The 22484-nt window shown below is 32.0% G+C and overlaps 1 protein-coding gene across 2 annotated transcripts in view; it reads left to right on the top strand.

The window, feature by feature from the left end:
- col1a1b (collagen, type I, alpha 1b) overlaps window positions 1–22484 on the top strand; it is a 36114-nt gene that overhangs the window by 1221 nt on the left and 12409 nt on the right. The window contains exons 2-42 of one of the 2 annotated variants that reach the window (XM_056469063.1): window positions 49–237; window positions 818–858; window positions 997–1023; window positions 1423–1518; window positions 2247–2312; window positions 2549–2593; window positions 2689–2742; window positions 2852–2905; window positions 2986–3039; window positions 3178–3231; window positions 4495–4548; window positions 4640–4684; window positions 4776–4829; window positions 5471–5515; window positions 6320–6373; window positions 6894–6992; window positions 7365–7409; window positions 7534–7632; window positions 8106–8159; window positions 8237–8344; window positions 8431–8484; window positions 9505–9603; window positions 9697–9750; window positions 9850–9948; window positions 10559–10612; window positions 12340–12393; window positions 12489–12542; window positions 13628–13681; window positions 14240–14284; window positions 14801–14899; window positions 15407–15514; window positions 16658–16765; window positions 16944–16997; window positions 17466–17519; window positions 17602–17709; window positions 17968–18021; window positions 18861–18914; window positions 19230–19391; window positions 20200–20307; window positions 22137–22244; window positions 22333–22386. In XM_056469063.1, the coding sequence (XP_056325038.1) occupies window positions 49–237; window positions 818–858; window positions 997–1023; window positions 1423–1518; window positions 2247–2312; window positions 2549–2593; window positions 2689–2742; window positions 2852–2905; window positions 2986–3039; window positions 3178–3231; window positions 4495–4548; window positions 4640–4684; window positions 4776–4829; window positions 5471–5515; window positions 6320–6373; window positions 6894–6992; window positions 7365–7409; window positions 7534–7632; window positions 8106–8159; window positions 8237–8344; window positions 8431–8484; window positions 9505–9603; window positions 9697–9750; window positions 9850–9948; window positions 10559–10612; window positions 12340–12393; window positions 12489–12542; window positions 13628–13681; window positions 14240–14284; window positions 14801–14899; window positions 15407–15514; window positions 16658–16765; window positions 16944–16997; window positions 17466–17519; window positions 17602–17709; window positions 17968–18021; window positions 18861–18914; window positions 19230–19391; window positions 20200–20307; window positions 22137–22244; window positions 22333–22386 (2975 nt within the window). Of the gene's footprint in view, window positions 1–48; window positions 238–814; window positions 859–996; window positions 1024–1422; window positions 1519–2246; window positions 2313–2548; window positions 2594–2688; window positions 2743–2851; window positions 2906–2985; window positions 3040–3177; window positions 3232–4494; window positions 4549–4639; window positions 4685–4775; window positions 4830–5470; window positions 5516–6319; window positions 6374–6893; window positions 6993–7364; window positions 7410–7533; window positions 7633–8105; window positions 8160–8236; window positions 8345–8430; window positions 8485–9504; window positions 9604–9696; window positions 9751–9849; window positions 9949–10558; window positions 10613–12339; window positions 12394–12488; window positions 12543–13627; window positions 13682–14239; window positions 14285–14800; window positions 14900–15406; window positions 15515–16657; window positions 16766–16943; window positions 16998–17465; window positions 17520–17601; window positions 17710–17967; window positions 18022–18860; window positions 18915–19229; window positions 19392–20199; window positions 20308–22136; window positions 22245–22332; window positions 22387–22484 lie in introns of both variants that reach the window. The other variant, XM_056469062.1, reaches the window with a different exon arrangement.

Raw genomic sequence — 22484 nt, 5'->3', positions numbered from 1 at the left:
GTAGGCCCTTCGATTGATTGTCCTAATTCATGCTTCTTGTCCTTGCAGTCTCATTCGGTAGCTGTACATTGGAGGGTCAGAATTACAACGACAAGGATGTATGGAAACCCGAGCCCTGCCAAATCTGCGTCTGCGACAGCGGGACGGTCATGTGCGATGAGGTGATCTGCGAGGATACATCAGACTGTGCCAATCCAGAGATTCCCGATGGAGAATGCTGCCCCATCTGCCCCGACGGTACTACCTCCACCTTCGCCCCAGTCACACAGGCCTCTTGGTCATGCTAGCTCTGCCGCCCTCAAGTGTGCAAACGCTTAACTACATGTTCTGGGAAATATCTGCCATTGGCCTGCTATCATGCTGGAGCCCTATGGAGTATTAATACTTCACTGGATTCTCTCACTACTGATGCTTTTACATGCAACTGAGGGATTAAGGATGTTTTGCTTGTAGCTTTTATGACCTTTTTACTATTAATGCATTTTCTGCGCTGTTTCTCAGAACAGTGTATGATGCATAACATATCAATGTGCTTTCATATATATATATATATATATATATATATATATATATATATATATATATATATATATATATATATATATATATATATATATATATATACACACACACATTTTGTGCATGTTTCATTTTGTAAATGCACATTAAGCTCCAATCAATTACACACACACAAAAGTAGTAATGCTTTGTTTTGGGATTCTTATTGCTGAAAGTACTTACATATATTTTGAGATTATGCATCCTCTCAGCTGTTTTATTTCATTTCTGAAATATATTTAAATTTATTCCATAGAAGAAGACACTGCAGGTCCTGAGCCTCCATATGTTGATACTGTGGTTAGTGTGAATTTTATTACATTTTTTAAATAATGCATCACAATAATGTGCATTCGGCACATTAAAAGCCTGTTTATGTTATATTTACAAATCCCTTTAAGTTAAAGTATTATAATATTTCTAATTTTTCATCTTTAGGGTCCTGTTGGCCCAAGAGGAGACCCAGTGAGTAGATTTTTTGTTGTTGAAAAAGCTAATTATATGCTTGTGCTCACAGTGTTTTGCAGACTAGTAAAACAACAAAACAAAATTGCACATCGGGGTTTTCAAAAGTGCAAATTTCATAGCTGTTAACAAGCTTGTATCCATATGAGAGGTAAATTGAGGGTAGTAATTAACCATTTAACCTGTTGACCTTTACTTGTTCTGCTGACCTTTGACCTCTCTTTACATAACTTGAACAAAGTTGCATATTAAAGCTTTTATTCTAATATTGTGTCACTCGCAGTACTGTTTCAGACTTGATGTAGCCTTTTATATATACGTTATGCAAAAAAATAAATAAATAAATAAAATTAGTATGGAAAGAAATGGATAATCATGGGTCTCTGCTGTGTTTTACAGGGTCCTGTCGGGACTCCTGGCAGAGATGGTACTCCCGGAGAGAATGGACTCCCTGGCCCTCCTGGTCCTCCTGGGACCTCAGGCCTTGGCGGCGGAGTAAGGAATCAATTTAGATTTATTTAAATGTTTAAAAATCTGTGAACCTGCATTTGTGTTGTCTGCATCCATATAAATATATTTAAGAGAATCAAGTAAAGAAATTAATCTGTGCATAGTCTCCCACTGCTACACTACTACTACTACTACTACTACTACACTAGATTTTTATGGTTGCCATTAAAAAAAAATGATATATATGAAAATAAAATACAGTAAAAATATTTATTATCACAATAAAATGATAATGTAATAATTAATATTTAGCAAAAATTAAATAATGAGGAAAATATTGCTTAAAAAAGCACAAATCAGATTTTTATTCACTGATTTTAGAAATTGCTAGTAAAGCTAAATTGCTAGTTTTTAGTAGAAATACTGAAGTTGAATTTTTTTGTTAATCTTGTTTATAACAACAACCAAAATAATATGAGCTTACGGTGTAGTTCAGTACCTAACTATGTGAACAGCTCCCATCATTCCCACCACTAGGATTCACACTAGGTTGAGAGGAATAAAAGCAGACTATGCACCTTTAAAAGCAAAAAATAGCATTTTTTAAGTTGTTTGTGGCTTAGCACATGCATGCTTTAATTTACATCCATGTGTATTGAGAGTTATTAATATCTGGCATTAAAATGAGCTCAATCCTTGAGTAGTTCAGTATTAAATGATGAGCTGAAGGTAATCACAGAAGCTCATACGTCGATTCTCTTGCTCTCCCACAGTCTTTCCTTTCCCAGATGGCTTATGGCAGTGAGAAATCCAGCGGTCCTCCTCAACCCGGACCAGCAGTAAGTCAGCTTCTCTGTTTTTCCTCCTCTTCCTGTGGACAGAATACTCAGAAATGTGTTTGTTTTCTGGTTATTCTGCACTCTTTTGTACATCTCGCATATCATAACTCACTGTTGTTGTGCATAAACATCAATAACACTATTAGAATCTGTGATTTAACAATGTTTAATGTTGTTAAAGATTTGCCTACATTATTATCAAATCTATATTTAACATGGTGGTTTTTCTCTTGTAGGGCCCCATGGGTCCCCGTGGCCCCCCAGGACCTTCAGGTTCACCTGTAAGTTGGTTTTCATGCTATAAAATAAACAAATGAACATTATAAATTAACTATTTTACCTAATTTCTAACTGTATTTGGCTGTGTTTTTCTCAGGGCCCTCAGGGATTCACTGGCCCCCCAGGCGAGCCTGGTGAGCCTGGTGCTCCTGTAAGTACCTTGCATTTACTTTATTCATTCTCAGTGTTTCTATGTGCATCTTATAAGTTTCTATGTGCACATTTGCTGCTGAATATTATTATTATTAATCTGTCTGCAGGGTCCAATGGGTTCTCGCGGTCCTGCCGGCCCTCCTGGAAAGAACGGAGAAGATGTTAGTCTTTCTTTTCCTCATTTAAATCATCTTCAGTATGTTCTTCATGCCTATTTATATCGGTTTTGCTCTTCTCTAAGGGTGAAGCTGGCAAAGCAGGCCGTCCCGGTGAGCGTGGAGCAGCTGGGCCTCAGGTGAGACTTATGTTTTTCATTGATATTCACAGACATTTTGAACTGGAGTGTAAGAAGACATGCTGCACGCTCATTGGAATGTAATAAATATGTGGAGTTGTACACAATATAGATTGCATTGTCATGCTAATTTCACAGGGTGCTCGTGGATTCCCAGGAACCCCTGGACTCCCCGGCATCAAGGGACACAGAGTGAGTATGACAGCAAATAATATTTTTATTTTATTTTATTATTTGAATTATTGAATTATTATGTTTATTTATACATTCTCATTGTATGGCCATTTTTGTAATACTCATATTTAATTAATATATTAGTGTTTTTAGTTTTGTGTGCAATACTCATGCATCTTTGCAGAAATTAAGTAAATAAATTAAGTATAAATAATAAGATTGCATAAAATAAGTAATTAATCGTATTATTTTATATTAGGTTGCATCATTTTTTTAGATATTCATTAATATAATGCTCATTAAATGTGTTGTATTTTATTTTTGTGTACAATATTGCTTAATATTGTTTTTTTTTTAGCTATTTTAGATTTAGATTAGCTTATATTTCAGCTTTGTTTAAAGCAAGTTCCCATCATTTGTGTTTAGGCTACATAAATTAATTTACATTAAGTTATTCTACATTAGGTAATTAAATAAATAAGTACAAAATAATGCAATTGCATAAAATAAGTTATTAAATTAGTCTAAAGTAATAAAATAAATCAATAAAATAAATGTATTATTTTATATTAGGTTGCATTTCTTTTTAAATATTCATTCATATTCTCACCAAATGGGTGCGTATTTTGTGTACAATAATGCTTAAAGTGTTTGTTTTTTACTTCATTTGATACATTCCAATATTTTAGCTATTTATTTAAAGCAGTTTCCCTTCAAATGTGTTTAGTCTACATAAATTGTTTTACAATAAGTTATTAAATATATATATAATAATAATAAAATTGCATAAAATAAAAGTTATATGTATTATTTTGTATTAGGTTTCATATTAACTTTTAGATATTCATTAATATACTCACCAAAAGTGTGTTTTTATTTTATTTTTGTCTACAGTGTTGCTTAAATTTTTTTTTTTGACTTCATTTCATACATTCTAAATTTTAGCTATTTATTTAATGCAATTTTCCATCATATGTGTTTTCACACAACATGAAGTACTGCTAAATGTGAATGTTTCAAAGCTGACATTATATTGCAATTTACATTCTTTACACACTTTAGTTTAAGTTAACAACTCACTTCATTAACTACTATTTTATTAACTGCCTATCATTAAAATATTACCTGTTTATTAGACCTTATTAAATACGATCTTATTCTATGTCCCTAATCGTACCTAAACTAGCAGCAAATTGGTAGTTTATTAGGCTTAATGTCTAAAAATAGTGAGAATTGTACTGTAAAATAAAGTGTGACCGTAATTTTTATTGCCTTATTCAGGGATTCCCTGGTTTAGATGGAGCTAAAGGAGACGCTGGCATTGCTGGACCTAAGGTTAGATTTTTATTTATCATATGCAGATGTTATTATTCACATATATGCTTAATTGCGTCCTCAATTAATCATATTTTCACTCTGTTTTTAGGGAGAAGCTGGTTCTCCTGGTGAGGCTGGAACTCCTGGAGCCATGGTGAGTGGATCTGGACGGGTTAAAAGATTATGTAAATACCTTAAAACATATAATTTGTCTCACATTTGCTCTTTTTTCAATTTTTATTCAGGGTGCTCGTGGTTTGCCCGGTGAGAGAGGTCGCCCTGGTCCTCCTGGTCCTTCTGTAAGTAACTACAATCTTAAAATAAACATAGAGAGTTGTTTTATTTTAGTCTTTTTACTGAATATTCAGAACAGTCTCCATCTCATATGTTTATACCACATATATTTTATACTGTTTCTGCACAGCTTATGCATTTATAAGCAATAAATACTGATTATTCTTGAGTAAACTTTTATAAATGTGAATATTTGAAGTATGCGTTAATGCAAACAAATTGAATTCTATTGTATTTATGAATTCCTTTCTTGTGTATAGAAGTTCTTGTTTCAATAATTGCAGAATCTTAAAGGGATAGTTCACCCAAAACTAATAATTCTGACATTATTCACTTGTCACAAACATGTTTGAGTTTATTTCTTCTGTTGAACGCAACACAAATTAAGTTACTTTGAAAAATGCTGGAAACCTGTAACCATTGACTTCCATAGAATTTGTATTTCCTACTATGGATGTCAGTGGTTACCAGTTTCTAACGTTCTTCGAAATATCTTCTTTTGTGTTCAACAGAAAAAGGAAACTCATAAAGGTTTTGAGGATGAATAAATAGTGAGTAAATGTCAAGTTTTTGGTGAACTATGCTTTTATATCAGGATTCAGGTCATCATTCAGTATAAAAATGAATCTGCTTTTGTTTTCTGCAGGGTGCACGTGGCAATGATGGCAACACTGGCGCTGCCGGACCTCCCGTAAGTCTCAATATTCTGGGAATACATGCACATACTTACTGTATGAATATACATAAAATTCAAGTATTTCATTTCGATTGATAGTCAGTACAATTCACCTTGATTTGATCATTATTTTTCATAAATCATACAAATTTAAGTATGTGTTTGTGCTGCTTTAAAATGTTAAGTTTAGTCCACTTGAAATGTGATGTTATATTATGACAACTTGAATGTTTGAGTTATCTGAGAAGGTTATTGACAGGTTGTTACAATACAACCTGTCATTAAATTTAAATAATACACTGCAAAAAAAGTGTTTTTGTCTTGTATCTTGTCTAAATATCTAAAGATTCTTAAATCAAGAAGCATTTTCTAAGCAAGCAAAAATTGTTTTGTTTTCAGAATTAATGAGTCAAAATTAAGTGAGTTTTTGCTTAAAACGAAAGAAAAAATCTGCCAAAAGGGGAAGTAAAATAATCTTGTTTTTGGTTTGTAATAAGATTATTTTACATACGTTATTAGCAGATTATTTTGATTGTTTCAAGTAAAAACTCTTTTAATTTTCACCTTTTATTTCTGAATACAAAACAATATGCATGTCTTGAAAATTACTATTAATTTAATAATTTTAGATACTTAGACTAATGAGTCAAAAACTCTAAGTAAGAAAAGCATCTTTGCAGTGTAATCTTTACAGTGTGATGCTATTGAAACTTTAGTTTACCGTGCATTGTCCAATCAGATCAGGGTGAATCTTATAAGTCATTTTTATGTGTTTGATCTCTTTTGTTTAACTATCTTATTATTTTTGTCCAACATTAGGGACCCACTGGCCCTGCTGGTCCTCCTGGTTTCCCTGGTGGTGCTGGTGCTAAGGTACAGCAAACGAAATACACTTTTGCACTCATTTTACATTAAGTGCACCCAAATTTGGGGTCATGAATTGGTGCAGATGACCAAAGTATATTATAAAAGTACTGCAAAATTATTAAACACACACAAACACGTTCAGAACACAATTAAGTTGTTTCTTGACTCTTGCATAGATGGTATACCAATAAAATGCACTGCTAAATGAGTAAACTAGGAGTCACTTTCCTAAAAATAAATGTTTTAATCACTGTTTTTTTTAACACACTTATGCACTCATTTTACATTAAGTGCACCCACATTTTAAATGTTTTTTGTGGTCATGGATTGGTGCAGATGACAATATTATATTATAAAGGCACTGCTATATTATTAAACACACACAAACACATTCAGAGAAACACAATTAAGTTGTTTCTTAACTCTTGCATAGACGGGATACCAATAAAATGTGCTTCTAAATGAGTAAATTAGGAGTCACTTTGCTAAAAATAAAAGTTTTTAATCATGTTTTTTCCTTCTGTAGGGAGAAACTGGCGCTGCTGGAGGTCGTGGTTCAGAGGGACCTCAGGGATCCCGTGGTGAGCCTGGTAACCCTGGACCTGCTGGTGCTGCCGGCCCTGCTGTGAGTATTTCATATATATATATTTGTAAAAATCTTACTATTTTGATTTCTACATTTTGAAATAGAATGTCTGTGTTGGCATATTTGTATAAATTGATGGTATATTTAGAAATAGAGAAAGTTATAATTGGATTATTTACAAAACAAAAGTAATTCATTAAATGCATTCTAAAACAAATATGGTGTTTATCCATCAATTTATCCATTTGACAACTCAAATGTACTTTTGGGAATAAGTAAAACTCTTAAAAAAAAAGTTAATGCAACATATATATATATATATATATAAAGTGTAGATTTTTTTAATTACAGTGTGTAGAGAATAAGATAAATGTTATTAGCTTTAATAGTGAGTTTCTTCTTTCTGCGTAGGGAGGTCCTGGTTCTGATGGCTCTCCTGGTGGCAAAGGATCTCCTGTAAGTCTTCTTATATTTCATTTATATAAATTGACCTGGTCTTTATTAGTTGGTTAATTTGAATACATTGTATTTATCCACCCCAGTCTGTATGTAATTTGACTGGTTTGCATGGCCATTTTAGGGTGCTGCTGGTATCGCTGGTGCTCCTGGTTTCCCTGGTGCTCGTGGACCACCAGGACCCGCTGGACCTAATGGAGCTCCAGGCCCCAAAGGAAACAATGTATGTTTACTGCTTTTTACTGTGCATACAGGAAAAAAAGTCAGGGTTTGAGTATGTTTTTGCACTCCTTTATTTAATTGACATTGGTGTGAAACTGGTTTGAAGATCTAAATAATAGTGTGTAATTTGAAAATAACACTTTCAACCACCCAAACATAAAATTTCACTGACCTTTATGTATTTCCAAACCTGTATAATTTGTTTTCACAAAAAAGATTGTGATTTCTGTTGGTATTATTATATATTATAAGTATTATTATATATTTTATTATATGAGTCAATGGCACCCAAAACTGTTCAGTTATTACAATACTACATCCTTTTTAGCATTTTTAATGCAGGTTTAGATTAAAATGAATGAATAATAGCGAGAAAAATACATTTATAGGAGAACTATCAATTTCTTTTATTTAAACTATTTAAAAAGTTGACATAAATACTGTAAAATTAATATTTTATGCTTTTTATTTCAGGGCGATCCTGGTCTTCAAGGCCCTAAGGGAGATGCTGGTCCTAAGGGAGAGCCTGTAAGTATCTATAAAACACAAATAATATCTACTAAATCCTCTGCTTTTAAATTAATAGTTGTCGTTCACTTTTGTAGGGCCCAGTTGGACCCCAAGGTCTAGCCGGAAACTCTGGTGAGGAAGGAAAGAGAGGAGCTCGTGGTGAGCCTGGTGGTGCTGGACCCGTCGGACCTCCTGGAGCCCGTGTAGGTTTAACTTACTAAAACGAGAACAAATACATACAATAATGCTTTATTTTTTTTGTTTACTTATTTTCTTTTTCTTTCATAAGGGTGCACCTGGCAACCGTGGTCTCCCTGGTACTGATGGCGCACCTGGACCATTGGTGAGATTATTAATCCAGCACTTGACAAATCAGGACTAAAATTGCTTAAATGTATTAAATCTCTGAAAATCATAGTACATTTGCGCTTGAGAAAATAGACTAAAGTTTTGAATCAGTAAGGCTGCATTTATTTGACCACATTAAAAAAGGAAATGTGATATAAATATGTAAATAATAGTAATAATTCAAAATATTGTTTACATTTAAAAGTTCTGTAGTGTAATATATTTAATAATGCTGTCTATTCAGAAGATGCAATTTGATGCCCATTAAACTATTTTATATTTCTTTTATTTCTTTATTTTTTTTGGAAACCATGACTGAAACCAAAAATAAATATTACATTTGTTTAAATTTAGACATATATTTATTTAAATATATTACAATTATTCAAATATGCACAAAATACACACAAAGTTATAGTAAAGGAGATGAGCGGAAATTAAACTGATGTTGTTTCTTAAGAATTCAGTTTCATTGTAATCATGAAAGAATTCTAAAAAAATGATTCAGTTTCCACAACATTAATGCCATCACCACACATAAAATTACATTCCAATGTAAAACAGTTGCTAAAAACTCAATATTTCTTTTATAAAACATGCTCTTTTGACTGATAAAACATATATATATATATATATATATATATATATATATATATATATATATATATATATAATATATATATATATATATATATATATTATTTTTTAGGACTGAATCATTCTGATTAGAAAGCAGCACTTTTAATGTGTTGATTAAAATATTTTTTAGGCATGCAATTGCACATCTTTTACTTACAGAGTACTTTTACCCATGCATATCCAAACAGAAGTCATCTTCTTTTAAACTAAAGAGTAATCTTGTCATTTTTGAATATTTTTAAGCTCTGTTTAGTCCTTTATTCCTCACAGTAAAATGCATAGAGCTAGAAGGAGCTGTCCAGGGTCCTGTAGAAGATTTCTGTTGCAGAAACACTGAAGATTTACTAAAGATAAACTAAATTTGATCTCATTTCAGGGCGCCCCTGGCGAGCGTGGAGCCAACGGACCAATGGGAGGTCAAGGAGCCAGCGGAGAGTCTGGTCGCCCAGGAGAGCCAGGTCTGCCTGGATCTAAGGTATGCTATTTTTCATTTTAATTGGTGCAAACATTATTAGCAGTATAAAGAGTATCTTAGAGATTTTAACTGTTTACCTGTTGTCTGTTTTAGGGTATGACTGGTGCCCCTGGAAGCCCTGGACCTGATGGCAAAGCTGGACCTTCTGTAAGATTTCATTGCATAGTTTTTGTATGCATGTGTAGAATTTATATGAGATCTAATCTTGTGTTTAAATGAATGTTTGCATGAATCTCTTACTCACAGGGTGCACCTGGACAAGATGGCCGCCCCGGACCCCCAGGACCTTCCGGATCTCGTGGTGCTCCTGGAGTGATGGGATTCCCTGGGCCCAAAGGAGCTGATGTAAGTTTTTGTGATAACTGTATTTATTTTTAGCTCTAATTAATTATACAACAGGCTGCTCAGAGTGAATGAATGAGTGAATATATAACATATTATGCAAGATTGACCTTATAAAGACTACTGATGCAAATTTTAAGATTAACATTTTCTGGATTGATTTTTGTGAAAGTGTGAATATGACTTTTGAAGAATGTTTCATTTTTAATTTCTCAATCATTGTATTTCATTATATAAATGATTGTAAACTACAGAGATTTCATCATAATATTAAGTGATTTTTTATCATTATTTATATGCATTTTATTTATGCAATTGTAATTTGGACATGGTGAAAATTAATCGTTTCTTTTCCTCACTTAACTTAATCTGAATATTCTCTATATTCCATATGTATTAGTCAAAAAAGCCTGTTGTATGATATGATGCTTAATAAAATAAGATTTTTTTAAAACTATAATTTATGATATTTATTTTTATGGTATTTATTTTCTCAAATTGTAAAAAAAAATTAGCTTTCTTAAAGTTATTTTAAGTTTTAAGTCATAAGTAATTATAAATGTCTGCTTTTACCAACTGATTAATATTAATATATATTTATCTTTGCTTTTAGGGTGAGAGTGGTAAACCTGGTGAGAGAGGAGTCGCTGGACCTACTGGCCCTCTGGTATGTCCTGAAAAGGGTTGGAAATGCTGGCAAATTAGATACAAATGCTTAATAATTTAAGATAAGAGGACATAATTACACCTTTAAACAATTAAACAAAGTTTATTATGATTGCTGTAAGTAAGAAAAGAAACCTCACATCTGCTCTCATTGTATAGGGTTTCTTTTACTTCCATTTGCAGTGAGCTTTATAACCAATAACACAACACAAAGAGGCCAATCAGCATTTAGATTAGTTGTGTATGTTTTATATTTAATATACAATCAGTCCCTTTATAAGGCACTCATTGAAATGCTCATCAGAAAAGCCCTGGAGTGGCTTTTGAACTTTTTTGACTTCAAAAAATATGCATTATTTTAAAATTTTAATTGTAATCAAAGTCAACATAGAGTGTTCACCTCTCACAGATCTCTCTTTTTAATTAATATTTTCTATAAGGTGCTTTACAATAATACATTTTTGTCTAAACATTAAATTAGTCAGTATCAAAGCCAAAACTAGAAATGATCTAACAAAAAACCTGAAGATGCAGTCACACACTGGGTTAACACACCCAAATTAATATGATGGGGAAAATATTAAATAATATTGTAATAAACTGGAAAAATCAAGATAAACATTAATTACAACTACAAAATTCCAACTAAATTTTATAGACTTTATTATTATTATTTATTTTAATTAATTTGTAATAACTTGTTTGAATTTAAATGTATTATCTTTCTATTCCTAAACATGTTAGGTGACTAAAATTTTATCCTTATGGATATAACTGTGTAATAAAACTATTTTGTTAAGATGTACTAATTTATATATATATATATATATATATATATATATATATATATATATATATATATATATATATATATATATATATATATATATATAGGTGAAGTCAGAATTATTAGCCCCCCTAAATTATTAGCCCCCTGTTTATTTTTTTTCCCCAATTTTCTGTTTAACGGACGTAATAGTAATAGTTACGGAAGTAATAGTAAACGTAATAGTTTTAGTAACTCATTTCTAATCACTGAAGACTTTCTCCAGAAGAAAAAATATTATCAGACATATTGTGAAAATTTCCTTGCTCTGTTAAACATTATTTAGGAAATAAAAAAAAATAAAAAAATTATAAAAATAAAAGGGGGGCTAATAATTCTGACTTTAACTGTGTGTATATATATATATATATATATATATATATATATATATATATATATATATATATATTTAAAAGCTTTATTTTTTTTTAATTTAAAAAAAAAAAAATTTCTTAATCTTGTGAAAGTTAAAAAGAAATTAATTAAACACCAGAAGTAAATATTGTCCCTTAATGAGAAGGTAATTTATGTCTCAAGTCCTTAATTACACAGGTGTGATGTTTATTTAATCTTGAACATTTATTTAAACTTGTTACTTGAATGAATGTTTGAACTGATTCATCATGTACACACAGACATCACCTACATACTATATGACTGCAGGTTAACTATGTTTATATATAATAACTTTGACTGTTAAAAGCTATTAGTTACTAGTTAATTAGTTCAAGTTATTAGTAACTATTAAAGTTATGGTAACTAATTACCTTAACGTTTCTGATTTTGATTGTAATGCAATAATGTGCACCTTTTGTAAAGCTGCTTCGAAGCAATAATTATTGTGAAAAGCACTATAGAAATAAACTAGAATTGAATTGAATTATGATCATTGTGTGTTACAGGGAGCTCCTGGTAAGGATGGTGATATCGGTGGCCCTGGTGCTCCTGGACCTGCTGTATGTCTGCTAAAACCTTTAAAAGCTTGATATTATACAAATCCATTATTTCAATGTGAAATGTTCTGATTTTTACCTGGTCTGCCGTCTCATAGGGACCTGCTGGAGAGAAAGGAGAACAGGGATCTGCTGGTCCTTCTGGATTCCAGGTACGTTTTTCAATGCTCATCGAAATAGTCTCTTTTAGTTGTGTAATTTAAATAAAATGGCTAGGCTTTTTCTAAATTTAGTAATAATTATCAATAGCTAAGTTTCCATTCAAAGATGCAAAATAGTTTTATGTGCAAAACTGGAATATCGCATAAAACATTTGCAAATAAATCACTATTTGCATTCAATGAGTCAAAGTTGCCATTTCCTGACAAATATCATTTGTGTATAGATTTTTTAATGCATATTTTTTTACATTTATGTGCTTCTTGTCATTTTTTAGTGCTGGGGAATAATAATCAATAGTGCATAAAAAGTGTATATGTGATACACACACCTACATAGAAACAAAACTGTACAAAAAACAGTATTATTACATAGAAATACAAATTTATATACAATTTGCATCATATGCATATTTTATATCTAAATACAAATAAACATTTTCTCAAATATATGCATGCACGTGTGTATTTATAGACACATAATAAATATACACAGCACACACACATATATTATGTCTAAACAAACTTTAACATTTTTATTCATGAAATTTGTAATATTTTATTTAGAAATTATGTGAACCAAACAAATGACATTTACAATCAGCATATAACATTGAGCAGAACACAAGACATATGCATATATAAAATAAACAAAATACAGCAATACAGGAGGTTGTTAATTAACAATATTAATAACAGTAATGCTAACGACAACAATAATAGTAAAAATAAAAAAGATAAACTAAAGAGTAAATGAAAAACAAACTTTTATTTTGGGATGTGATCAATCGCGATTATATTTTTACCTCTTTTTTAATGCAATATTCCAAAATGAGCATAAAAATAGTTGGATAGAAACATAGCTACTGGTGTAATTCAGTTCAATTCGTCTGCTTTTTACAATGTAGATTGTGTCAAAGCACGTAGACGAAGAGTAGAGGGTTATAAATATGTACAATGTTTCGAAATGGGGAACATTTAAGCAAATCAGGCAAGCAGGAAAGTTGTGCAGAATGCTGGTGTTGATCCAGTTAAACTGATTTAGTTATTTAATACGATCATTGTTTATTCTCTTCCAGGGTCTTCCAGGTGCACAGGGTGCTACAGGAGAGACTGGCAAACCTGGCGAACAGGTATGGATGATCGCTTGGACATGGCTAGAGTAAACGCAAAAATGATTCAGACATTTCTCAGAGCATCTCTCACATTATGATTGTTTCGAAAATGGTCATAAAATATGACTCAGAATCAAACTTGCTCAGAACAAATTCATCTTGATAATACTTTGATTGAAAGGTATTGTATGTAATGGATTACTATCGACCAAAAATAATTCAGATAACTGTATTATGACAATATTTAAACAACTTTCATTATTGTAGTTTCTGCAGTCTATCAGGTTGATTTGAATGAAGAATGTTTGGGTATAATATTTCACAGTTTGCTTTATTTTGCTTTCCTCATTTACATAAATAAATTATAGTGTCCTGTACACATTAATACAAAGAAAAATCCAAATAATTACAGCTGAGGTCTGAGGTTTTATTTATTTTTGGGTTTTACTGTATGCTAGCTGTATGGAGTTTAGACTAAGTCACCATAATCAAGCGTCTTGTAAACAATCACATCGTAAAATAAAAAAGCCAATCAGTGTTTATTCAGTGTTATTGATTATGTTGATTGTTTAACAGGGTCTTCCTGGTGAAGGTGGTCCTTCCGGTCCTTCTGGTCCCAGAGTGAGTATATTCACATAAATATCCTTCATCTAGATTAATCCATAATACACACCTCCGTTTTTCCCCTTTGCACCATTTAAATGTATTGTCACTATTACTGATATTATGCTTACACTGCAAAAAAATATACATAATTCTCTTAGTAGCTGTATGTTGTTTTTCGATTACCAACATACTTTAAAGCAAAATAGATAGAATAAAAAGAAAAGCAATATTTTATGGTATGAAATGATGTAAAAGCTGTAAAATATATATATATAGCTTGATTATTTTAGATACATTTTCTTTTCATTTTATACACTCTCACTGGCAGAGCTGTGATAAAAACCAAACACTATTGGCTGATTTTTTTAAAAAGGGGAGCTACTCTATAATCCCCTTCCTGTCTTTGTCGGACATCACACAATAATGCACATTTCAAAGCACTTCACGGCACCTTTAAATATAAATAACTACAGTAGTTTTGTTTATTTGTAGCAAAATACAGTAGAGTGATTTTGTGAATGTCTTCTGCAGGGTGACCGAGGTTTCCCTGGTGAGCGTGGGGCTCCTGGACCTGGCGGCCCAACCGGCCCTCGTGGATCCCCTGGATCCCCTGGTAATGATGGTGCTAAGGTAAGACTCCTCATTCAGTAACAAAATGACATTTGTATTTGGATTCCCATCATCAGTATAAAAAATAACAATAATAAAAATATCCTAGACCTATCATAGTATTTACATATTGGAACTCTGATGATTTAAAGGGATACTTCACCCAAACATAAAAATGTTCTCACTATTTACTTCACTCAAGTGCTTCCAAACATTTATGACCTTCCTTCTTCTGTTGAACACAAAAGAAGATATTTTGAAAAATGTTGGAAACCTGTAACCATTGGCATCTATAGTTGGAAAAACAAATACTATAGAAGTCAATGGTTACCGGTTTCCAACATTTTTCAAAATATCTTCTTTTGTGATCAACAGAAGAACAAAACTCATAAATGTTTGATACAAATAAAGGGTGAGTAAATGAGGACAGAATTTAGAAGTAAGTCATCTACAAAATTAATGTATAGTAAATGTAAAATGATGTATAGGGATATCTGAGAAATAACCTGATGCTTTTTGTGTGTTCAGGGAGAGCCTGGTGCCGCTGGAGCCAACGGTGGTGTCGGACCCGCAGGGATGCAGGGAATGCCCGGAGAGCGCGGCGCTGGAGGAATGCCCGGAGCCCGAGGAGACAGGGTAAGATTATTACACTCATTCATATCTGCAGCATTTTGACATCCGAGTTAACATACATTTGTGAAAAATATATGGGTCAAAAATAAGACTGGGATTTTTGGTGAATGAGTGTTGGTCCCTTACACAAAAATAATGGATGGATAGATGGACAGACATGGATAGATCATGCAAATTAAAGACTTAAAATGATAATTAATGAGTATTTGGGGTCAAACAGGTATATGTGTACACTGTAAATGGTGTTTAGTTGACTTTGCTTAAAGTGAGTAAATCCATGGCCTTAAAATTAATTATATGCATAATTCTAAAAAATTAAGTTACGTGAAATTAACATTTCTAAATCACAACAGAACTACTACCATTTTTTTTTGTTAAATAAACATGCCACTTTTAAGGCAGTAGATTTACTCACTTTTTAAGTAATAGCTGTTTACAGTGTAGAAATGGCCAGTAATACGTTAAAAAGTCAAAATTATACTGTTTTTAATGTCAAAAATCATTAGAATATTAAGTTAAAAGTCATACTTCATGAAGATATTTTGTAAATCCTCTACAATTAATATATCAAAACTCAATTTGTGATTAGTGATATGCTTTGCTAAGGAGGTGATTTTCTCAAAGTACAATTAATTTTCATATTTCACATATTCAAATATCTGTATTGCAACCAAATATTGTCCTATCCTAACAAACCATACATGAATAGAAAGCTTTAAAAGATTTATTGACCCTCATGTCTGTTTTTGTTATCCTTAGTCACAAATTGTCTTTTAATTTGTCATCTATTGATTCTTGTTCTAAATGTGACAGACAAAACGTTTTGGTTGTTGCTAGATTGGATACGATTACGGCCGGAAGTTCACAAGAATTATTTATATTATTTATTAAATTTCCCATTTATTGTATTTTATTAACCCAATAAACTGTATTTTTTAACGCCTAACCCCACCCCAGCAGTCACAGTATTGTAAAAATATTATTGTTATACAGTGTCATAAAAAATGCTGCCATATTGATGTGCATATCGCAACTCCAGCCGGCCACATATCCTATCTAGACTTTACCACGTTTTGGTTCATTTTGGCCTTTGACCTATTTCAGTAGATCTTTACAAACAGTAATAATATTGTGCTTTCTCTTTAGGGTGATGGTGGTCCTAAGGGTCCTGATGGTGCTCCTGGCAAAGATGGCGTGCGTGGCATGACCGGCCCTATTGGACCTCCTGGACCCAGTGGTGCTCCTGGTGATAAGGTAAAGACAAATAAAACATTTATTAGATAGCATTGAAAGATTAACACTAATATTGTCAAGCAAATATGTTTCAGCTTCAAATGCATGTTCAGTTGCACTGGGCATTTATTTTGGACACTAAATAAAAGGATAAAAGAATAATGTTACCAAATGAGCTTTGAATTTGCTTGTGTTTTAGGGAGAGCCTGGTGCTGTTGGACCCCCAGGATTGACCGGACCTCGCGGAGGCCCTGTAAGTTATCAGAAATTAAATATCTTGAAACATAGACATAAGGAGTAAAAGATGATGCTAACTTCCAAGCAGTTGCATGCAAAATGTATTAGCAGAATTACCCTAGTGGATCATATTTGATCTACATTTTTTCTTTTGCACAGTCTGCTACATGCCTTCTGAGTAATAGTTCAGACTTTTATTTTGAAAATTGCACATTTTTGCTCATATTAAATCCAAGCTTTTTTATCATTAATTTTTTCAGTATGTCACACTATATAATCTGCAGAAGTCTGATGCATACAATTTAAATAACTCAAACAAACATGCATGCAATATTTCATTTCTTTAGAGTTTATTAAATAGTTCAATAACCTACTTCATTTTGACTTTTATTTCATGCATTAGGCTTTGCACAGTATATTTGGGATTATATATAAACAGTGTAATGCATGTCACTGATGCATTTTGATTTTTGTCCTATCTCAGGGTGAGCGCGGTGAAGTCGGTGCTCCTGGACCTGCTGGTTTTGCTGGACCTCCTGTAAGTAAACCAGCCTATTGTCAGTCATTTCTCACCATGAGGGGTTTCAATTTGAGGTTAACTATCTATTTTCTTAATGCAGGGTGGCAATGGACAGCCTGGTGCTAAAGGAGAGACTGGAGACTCCGGACCCAAGGGTGACGCTGGAGCTCCTGGACCTGCTGGACCTGTCGGAGCTTCTGGACCACAGGTAATATCATCAGTATTAGAAGCAGAACAGTTTATATATATATTATATATATATATAAATTATAAATATATAAATTATATATATATATATATATATATATATATATATATATATATATATATATATATATATATATATATATATATATATATATATATATTTATATATAGGGTTTAAAAAGCTTAGGTATTCTATTTGAGTATTTGAATTTTAAAAAGGTATGTAATGTGTTATTAAATTATTATTTGTTGTTGATAGGGACCTGCTGGTGCAACTGGACCTAAAGGTGCTCGTGGTGGTGCTGGACCTCCTGTAAGTGTGTTTTTACACACTATTTATTATATTATTAGACTTTATTACACACTAAAAAGAAAAATAGTACTTTCACCACCAAGTTGTTTAGTGTGTGTGTTTTGTATTAAATTGTCATTTTAATAATGTACTTTTTTTATTAAATATGTCTATGTTTTTTTTTTTTTGTTGTTGCTTATTTCAGGTGTTGTTTTTGTTATTTTAGTATGTTATGTTGTAATAGTCATACATATAGTTATAATAGTATGATATAATAGATTTTTTATTGAGAGAATATACACAATGACAGAATGTTTACGAGAATATAGTGATCCTCCACATTTTACGTATGCATATAAAATTAAAACTAAATATTTCCTTTTATAATTATGGAGTACAAGTAATTACATTACAAATACATATTTTATATATATATCTTTTTTTTTCTTGGTCTACTTACACAATACACAGAATCTAAGTATATATATTTAAACCATTATTTGGGTTGACAAAAAAATTCTTAGTCTAGAATTACAGAAGGAAAAGAAAGAGAACAAAATATATGAACTCAAATAATATAATAGTTTTTAAAATTAAGGTTAACATTTATTTTTGCTGTTTAGATTATTATTATTATATTAGTTAACTATAATTAGCCACACACTTAAAATGCATGACTTTCATTGCAAAAAAATATACATGTTTTGTTATATAAACCATGAATTTGTGACATTTTATGATATTATATGACATGTAATGCAATCATAATTATTTTAAATCACTTTTAATGAAAATCAAAATGATATTGCAGTGATTTCATGTTGTTTTATAGCAATCTGGTCGTGTTTTTGTTTTAATAGGGTGCTACTGGTTTCCCTGGTGCTGCTGGTAGAGTCGGACCTCCAGGCCCCTCCGTAAGTATTATTCATTCTAAACCAGGGTTAAAATGTGTTTGCAAAAAATAGAGCTTATATATTTTAATAGTAAAACGTTTACTTTTTTATGTGCATGTCATGTGGCCGCTAGAAAGCACTAGACATATTGTAAACATGTGAGTGTGACATTAAATTATTTAAATACTTAAAATCTCAGAGGGCTCTTAAACGTTAAAGTGTCAGCCTACAAAATACATTTGGGAATCTCTGGTCTAACTTCATACTGTATGTAGCATTACTAACTTCTCTTAGCCTTTGTTTTTATTTTATTTGTTTACTGTTTCTTAATCTCAGGGTGCTTCTGGACCCCCTGGACCTACTGGTCCAGCTGGTAAAGAGGGACAAAGAGGAAACCGTGGTGAGAAGGGACCCGCTGGCCGTCCCGGAGAGGCTGGAGCTGCTGGACCCCCAGGACCCTCCGGAGAGAGGGGTAGCCCTGGTCCCGATGGTCCTGTTGTGAGTAAACATTTCCAACACTTCCAATACTGTCATTATTAAGCTTAGTTTGGCTTAATGTTTATTCAGTTTAGTTCAATGACAATGTCAACTTTTAAATTCAGCTAAAAGTAGGCAATAATGTACATTTTTAACACTTCGTTCAATTCACAAATGTTTATATATTGCAGTTAGAGGGTATTGCAATGATTGTAAATTTTGTTGGTATAATTATAGTCTGATTAATAATCACGGTTTCAAGGTTATGAGGTTTATTGTACATTCATTAATTTCACAACACAATTAGTTCATGAAATCACATGAAAACTCCACAATATATTAATAAAACCATAAAAAGTCTATTTATTTCTTTAAACATAAGTAATAAATTCATTTATTTAACTGAAAATAAATAGCAATCTAAATTTTAAAAAGTCTAACGCCATTTGGGATTAAATATAAGATACATAAAGCAAACAAATGTAGATAAATGTAATCTGAAATCAATTGTATTACAACATTGTTCTGTATTTTATTTTTGTGCATTTCTTTCTACATCTTTTAGCACCAAATAGTGAAAAAAAAACTCTAGCTACCTTTTGACTTCAACAATATAGTTGCCTTTTGAAAAATACAGTACAATGAACATAAATAATGTAACAAAACAAGGTCTACTTCTCTGGAATTGAATAGTTTCATTCCATGCAATTGAAATGTAGTAGAGCTAAGCCTTTACAGTTTATTAACCATGATGAATCAAAGCACAATTAGGTGAAATCCATGATGTTTCTGAATCTTAATGTTTTTTTTAATGGCCTCTTGTCTTTAGGGTCTCGCTGGATCTCCTGGACCCCCTGGTGTTATTGGATCTCGTGGTATTGTTGGTCTTCCTGGACAGAGAGGAGAGAGAGGTTTCGGCGGCTTGGCAGGTCCTTCTGTAAGTACTCCGGCAACAGATTTATATAGATATTAGTTTTTATTTCAACAATATGTGGATCTACGTTAAAGTCAGCATACAATGTAAATCAAGATATATTTTATGTTTAATTTATTTATATGACAGTTAAACAAATAATAATAATAAAAGAGAAACATATCAGAATAAATAATAGCATCTTCAAACTCAAAAACACCATGAATAAATCAAACTTCAACCCACAGATTGTACAAGCAATATATGATACGCGTAATTACTGTAAGTGTCAATTTAGGTTGTATTTAAAATCAGCAGGATACATAAATTGCGGTAGTTTTGTGTTATTTCTTGAATGAGAACAATAATTCAATTCAAGTTTATTTGTATAGCGCTTTTCACAATAATTATTGTTTCAAAACAGCTTTACAAGAGGTGCACATTATTGCATTACGATCAAAGTCAGTAAAGATAAGGTTATTAGTTACCATAACTTTATTATCTTTAATTAACTAGTAACTAATAGCTTTAAACAGTTAAAGTTATCATATATAAACATAGTTAACCTGCAGTCATTGTGTACATGCCCACTCAGGAGCACACTCACGCAACCTACAGTTATGTGATGCATTGTGTATATGCTTTACTATAAAGATTGGCCTATAATCTAGTTTTGACCCAAGAGAGTCTGTTTGAGCCTCAAACATTATCAGGAAGGCTATTCCAGAGTTTAGGAGCCATATATGAGATGGCTCGACCTCCTTTAGTGGACTTTGCTATTCTGGATACTACAAGAAGCCCTGAGTTTTGAGATCTTAAAGAGCGGGTGGGATTGTAGAGAGATAGAAGGTTGGTTGAGAACATTGAATTGGTTGAAAATTACAACAGTAGTAGGGTGGGACTTGACTTTGTCCTATTGTTTGATTGGTGGATCTCATGTGAGTGACAGTTTGACCCCGCCCTGTTGTGGGACCAAACACCAATCGGAGAAGAGATGTTGGTGAAGAGACGGGGGAAGTTATTACATCATAAAATACAACATAATTCAACGTGTTCTTTTGTGAATTGTTTAATTTTAGTAACTATAAATTTTAATTGAATATCATATTTTATTGAAATATGTCACATTTTAAAAGTAAAAATAATACTACTAATAATAATTTTATTCGTATAGCACTTTTAATACATTAAATACAACTCAAAGTGCTTCACAAGCATAAACAAATATTAAAAACAACATCAACATATGGGAAATCAAAGCTTTGAGTGATTTAACAAGCATAAGAAAAAACTGAAAACATAATACACAAGACAAATGTAATGTAAATGAAATGAAAGTAATAGTAAAATAAATAATAAAATAACACACACGCTATTATGTTTGTACAAAACTTTAAAGGGGAGTGTCGATTGTAGTGAAGATTGTATATGACTTTTTCGGTGTCGTTACTATTTGATTGTTTTGTTTTTGTAAAATGAATGTTTGTTAAGAAACTGATATGATTGTATGTTATAAATTGTGTATTTAGTATAGGTGTTGCCATGAATATAGCCAATGCTGCTAATATGGCATTAAAACATAAATAAATAAATAAATAAATAAATAAATAAATAAATAAATAAATAAATAAATAAACAAACTTAACAATGTGAGTATTAGTGGACTCTATCACTTAATTTGGATGACAATAAAACAGGTTATAAACGCTGTTTCGTCACCTTCATTTTCAGATGAATCCGTTCTTCTGCTGATAATTGACTTTAGTCGTATTCTCTATTATTGTAAGTCTCTTCTGATTGAAGCATCTGTTAAATGCATGAATGTAAATGTCCATTATACCCGTGCACTACAGGGAGAGCCAGGAAAGCAGGGACCCTCTGGGCCTGTTGGTGAACGTGGACCCCCTGGACCAATGGGACCCCCTGGACTGAGTGGAGCTCCTGGTGAGGCTGGACGTGAGGTCAGCAAACTTTATTGATGATTAATTGAAATAGAGAAAAGCTGTGTGATATGATGGAGTCATTTTTGTTATGCCTTCAACTCTGCAGGGTAACCCTGGACATGATGGTGTTTCTGGCCGCGATGGTCCTCCTGGACCAAAGGTGAGCACAATCACACACATCTTTATTACCTAAGCATTATCTACATCAAAGACATTTAAAAGATATAATAGTATAAAATATTAGTGCTGGGCAAAGAT

Source organism: Danio aesculapii, chromosome 12 (assembly GCF_903798145.1).
Source record: "Danio aesculapii chromosome 12, fDanAes4.1, whole genome shotgun sequence".
Taxonomy (NCBI): Eukaryota; Metazoa; Chordata; class Actinopteri; order Cypriniformes; family Danionidae; genus Danio; species Danio aesculapii.
Note: the sequence above shows the minus strand (reverse complement) of the source record. Positions and strands in the feature narration are given on the sequence as shown.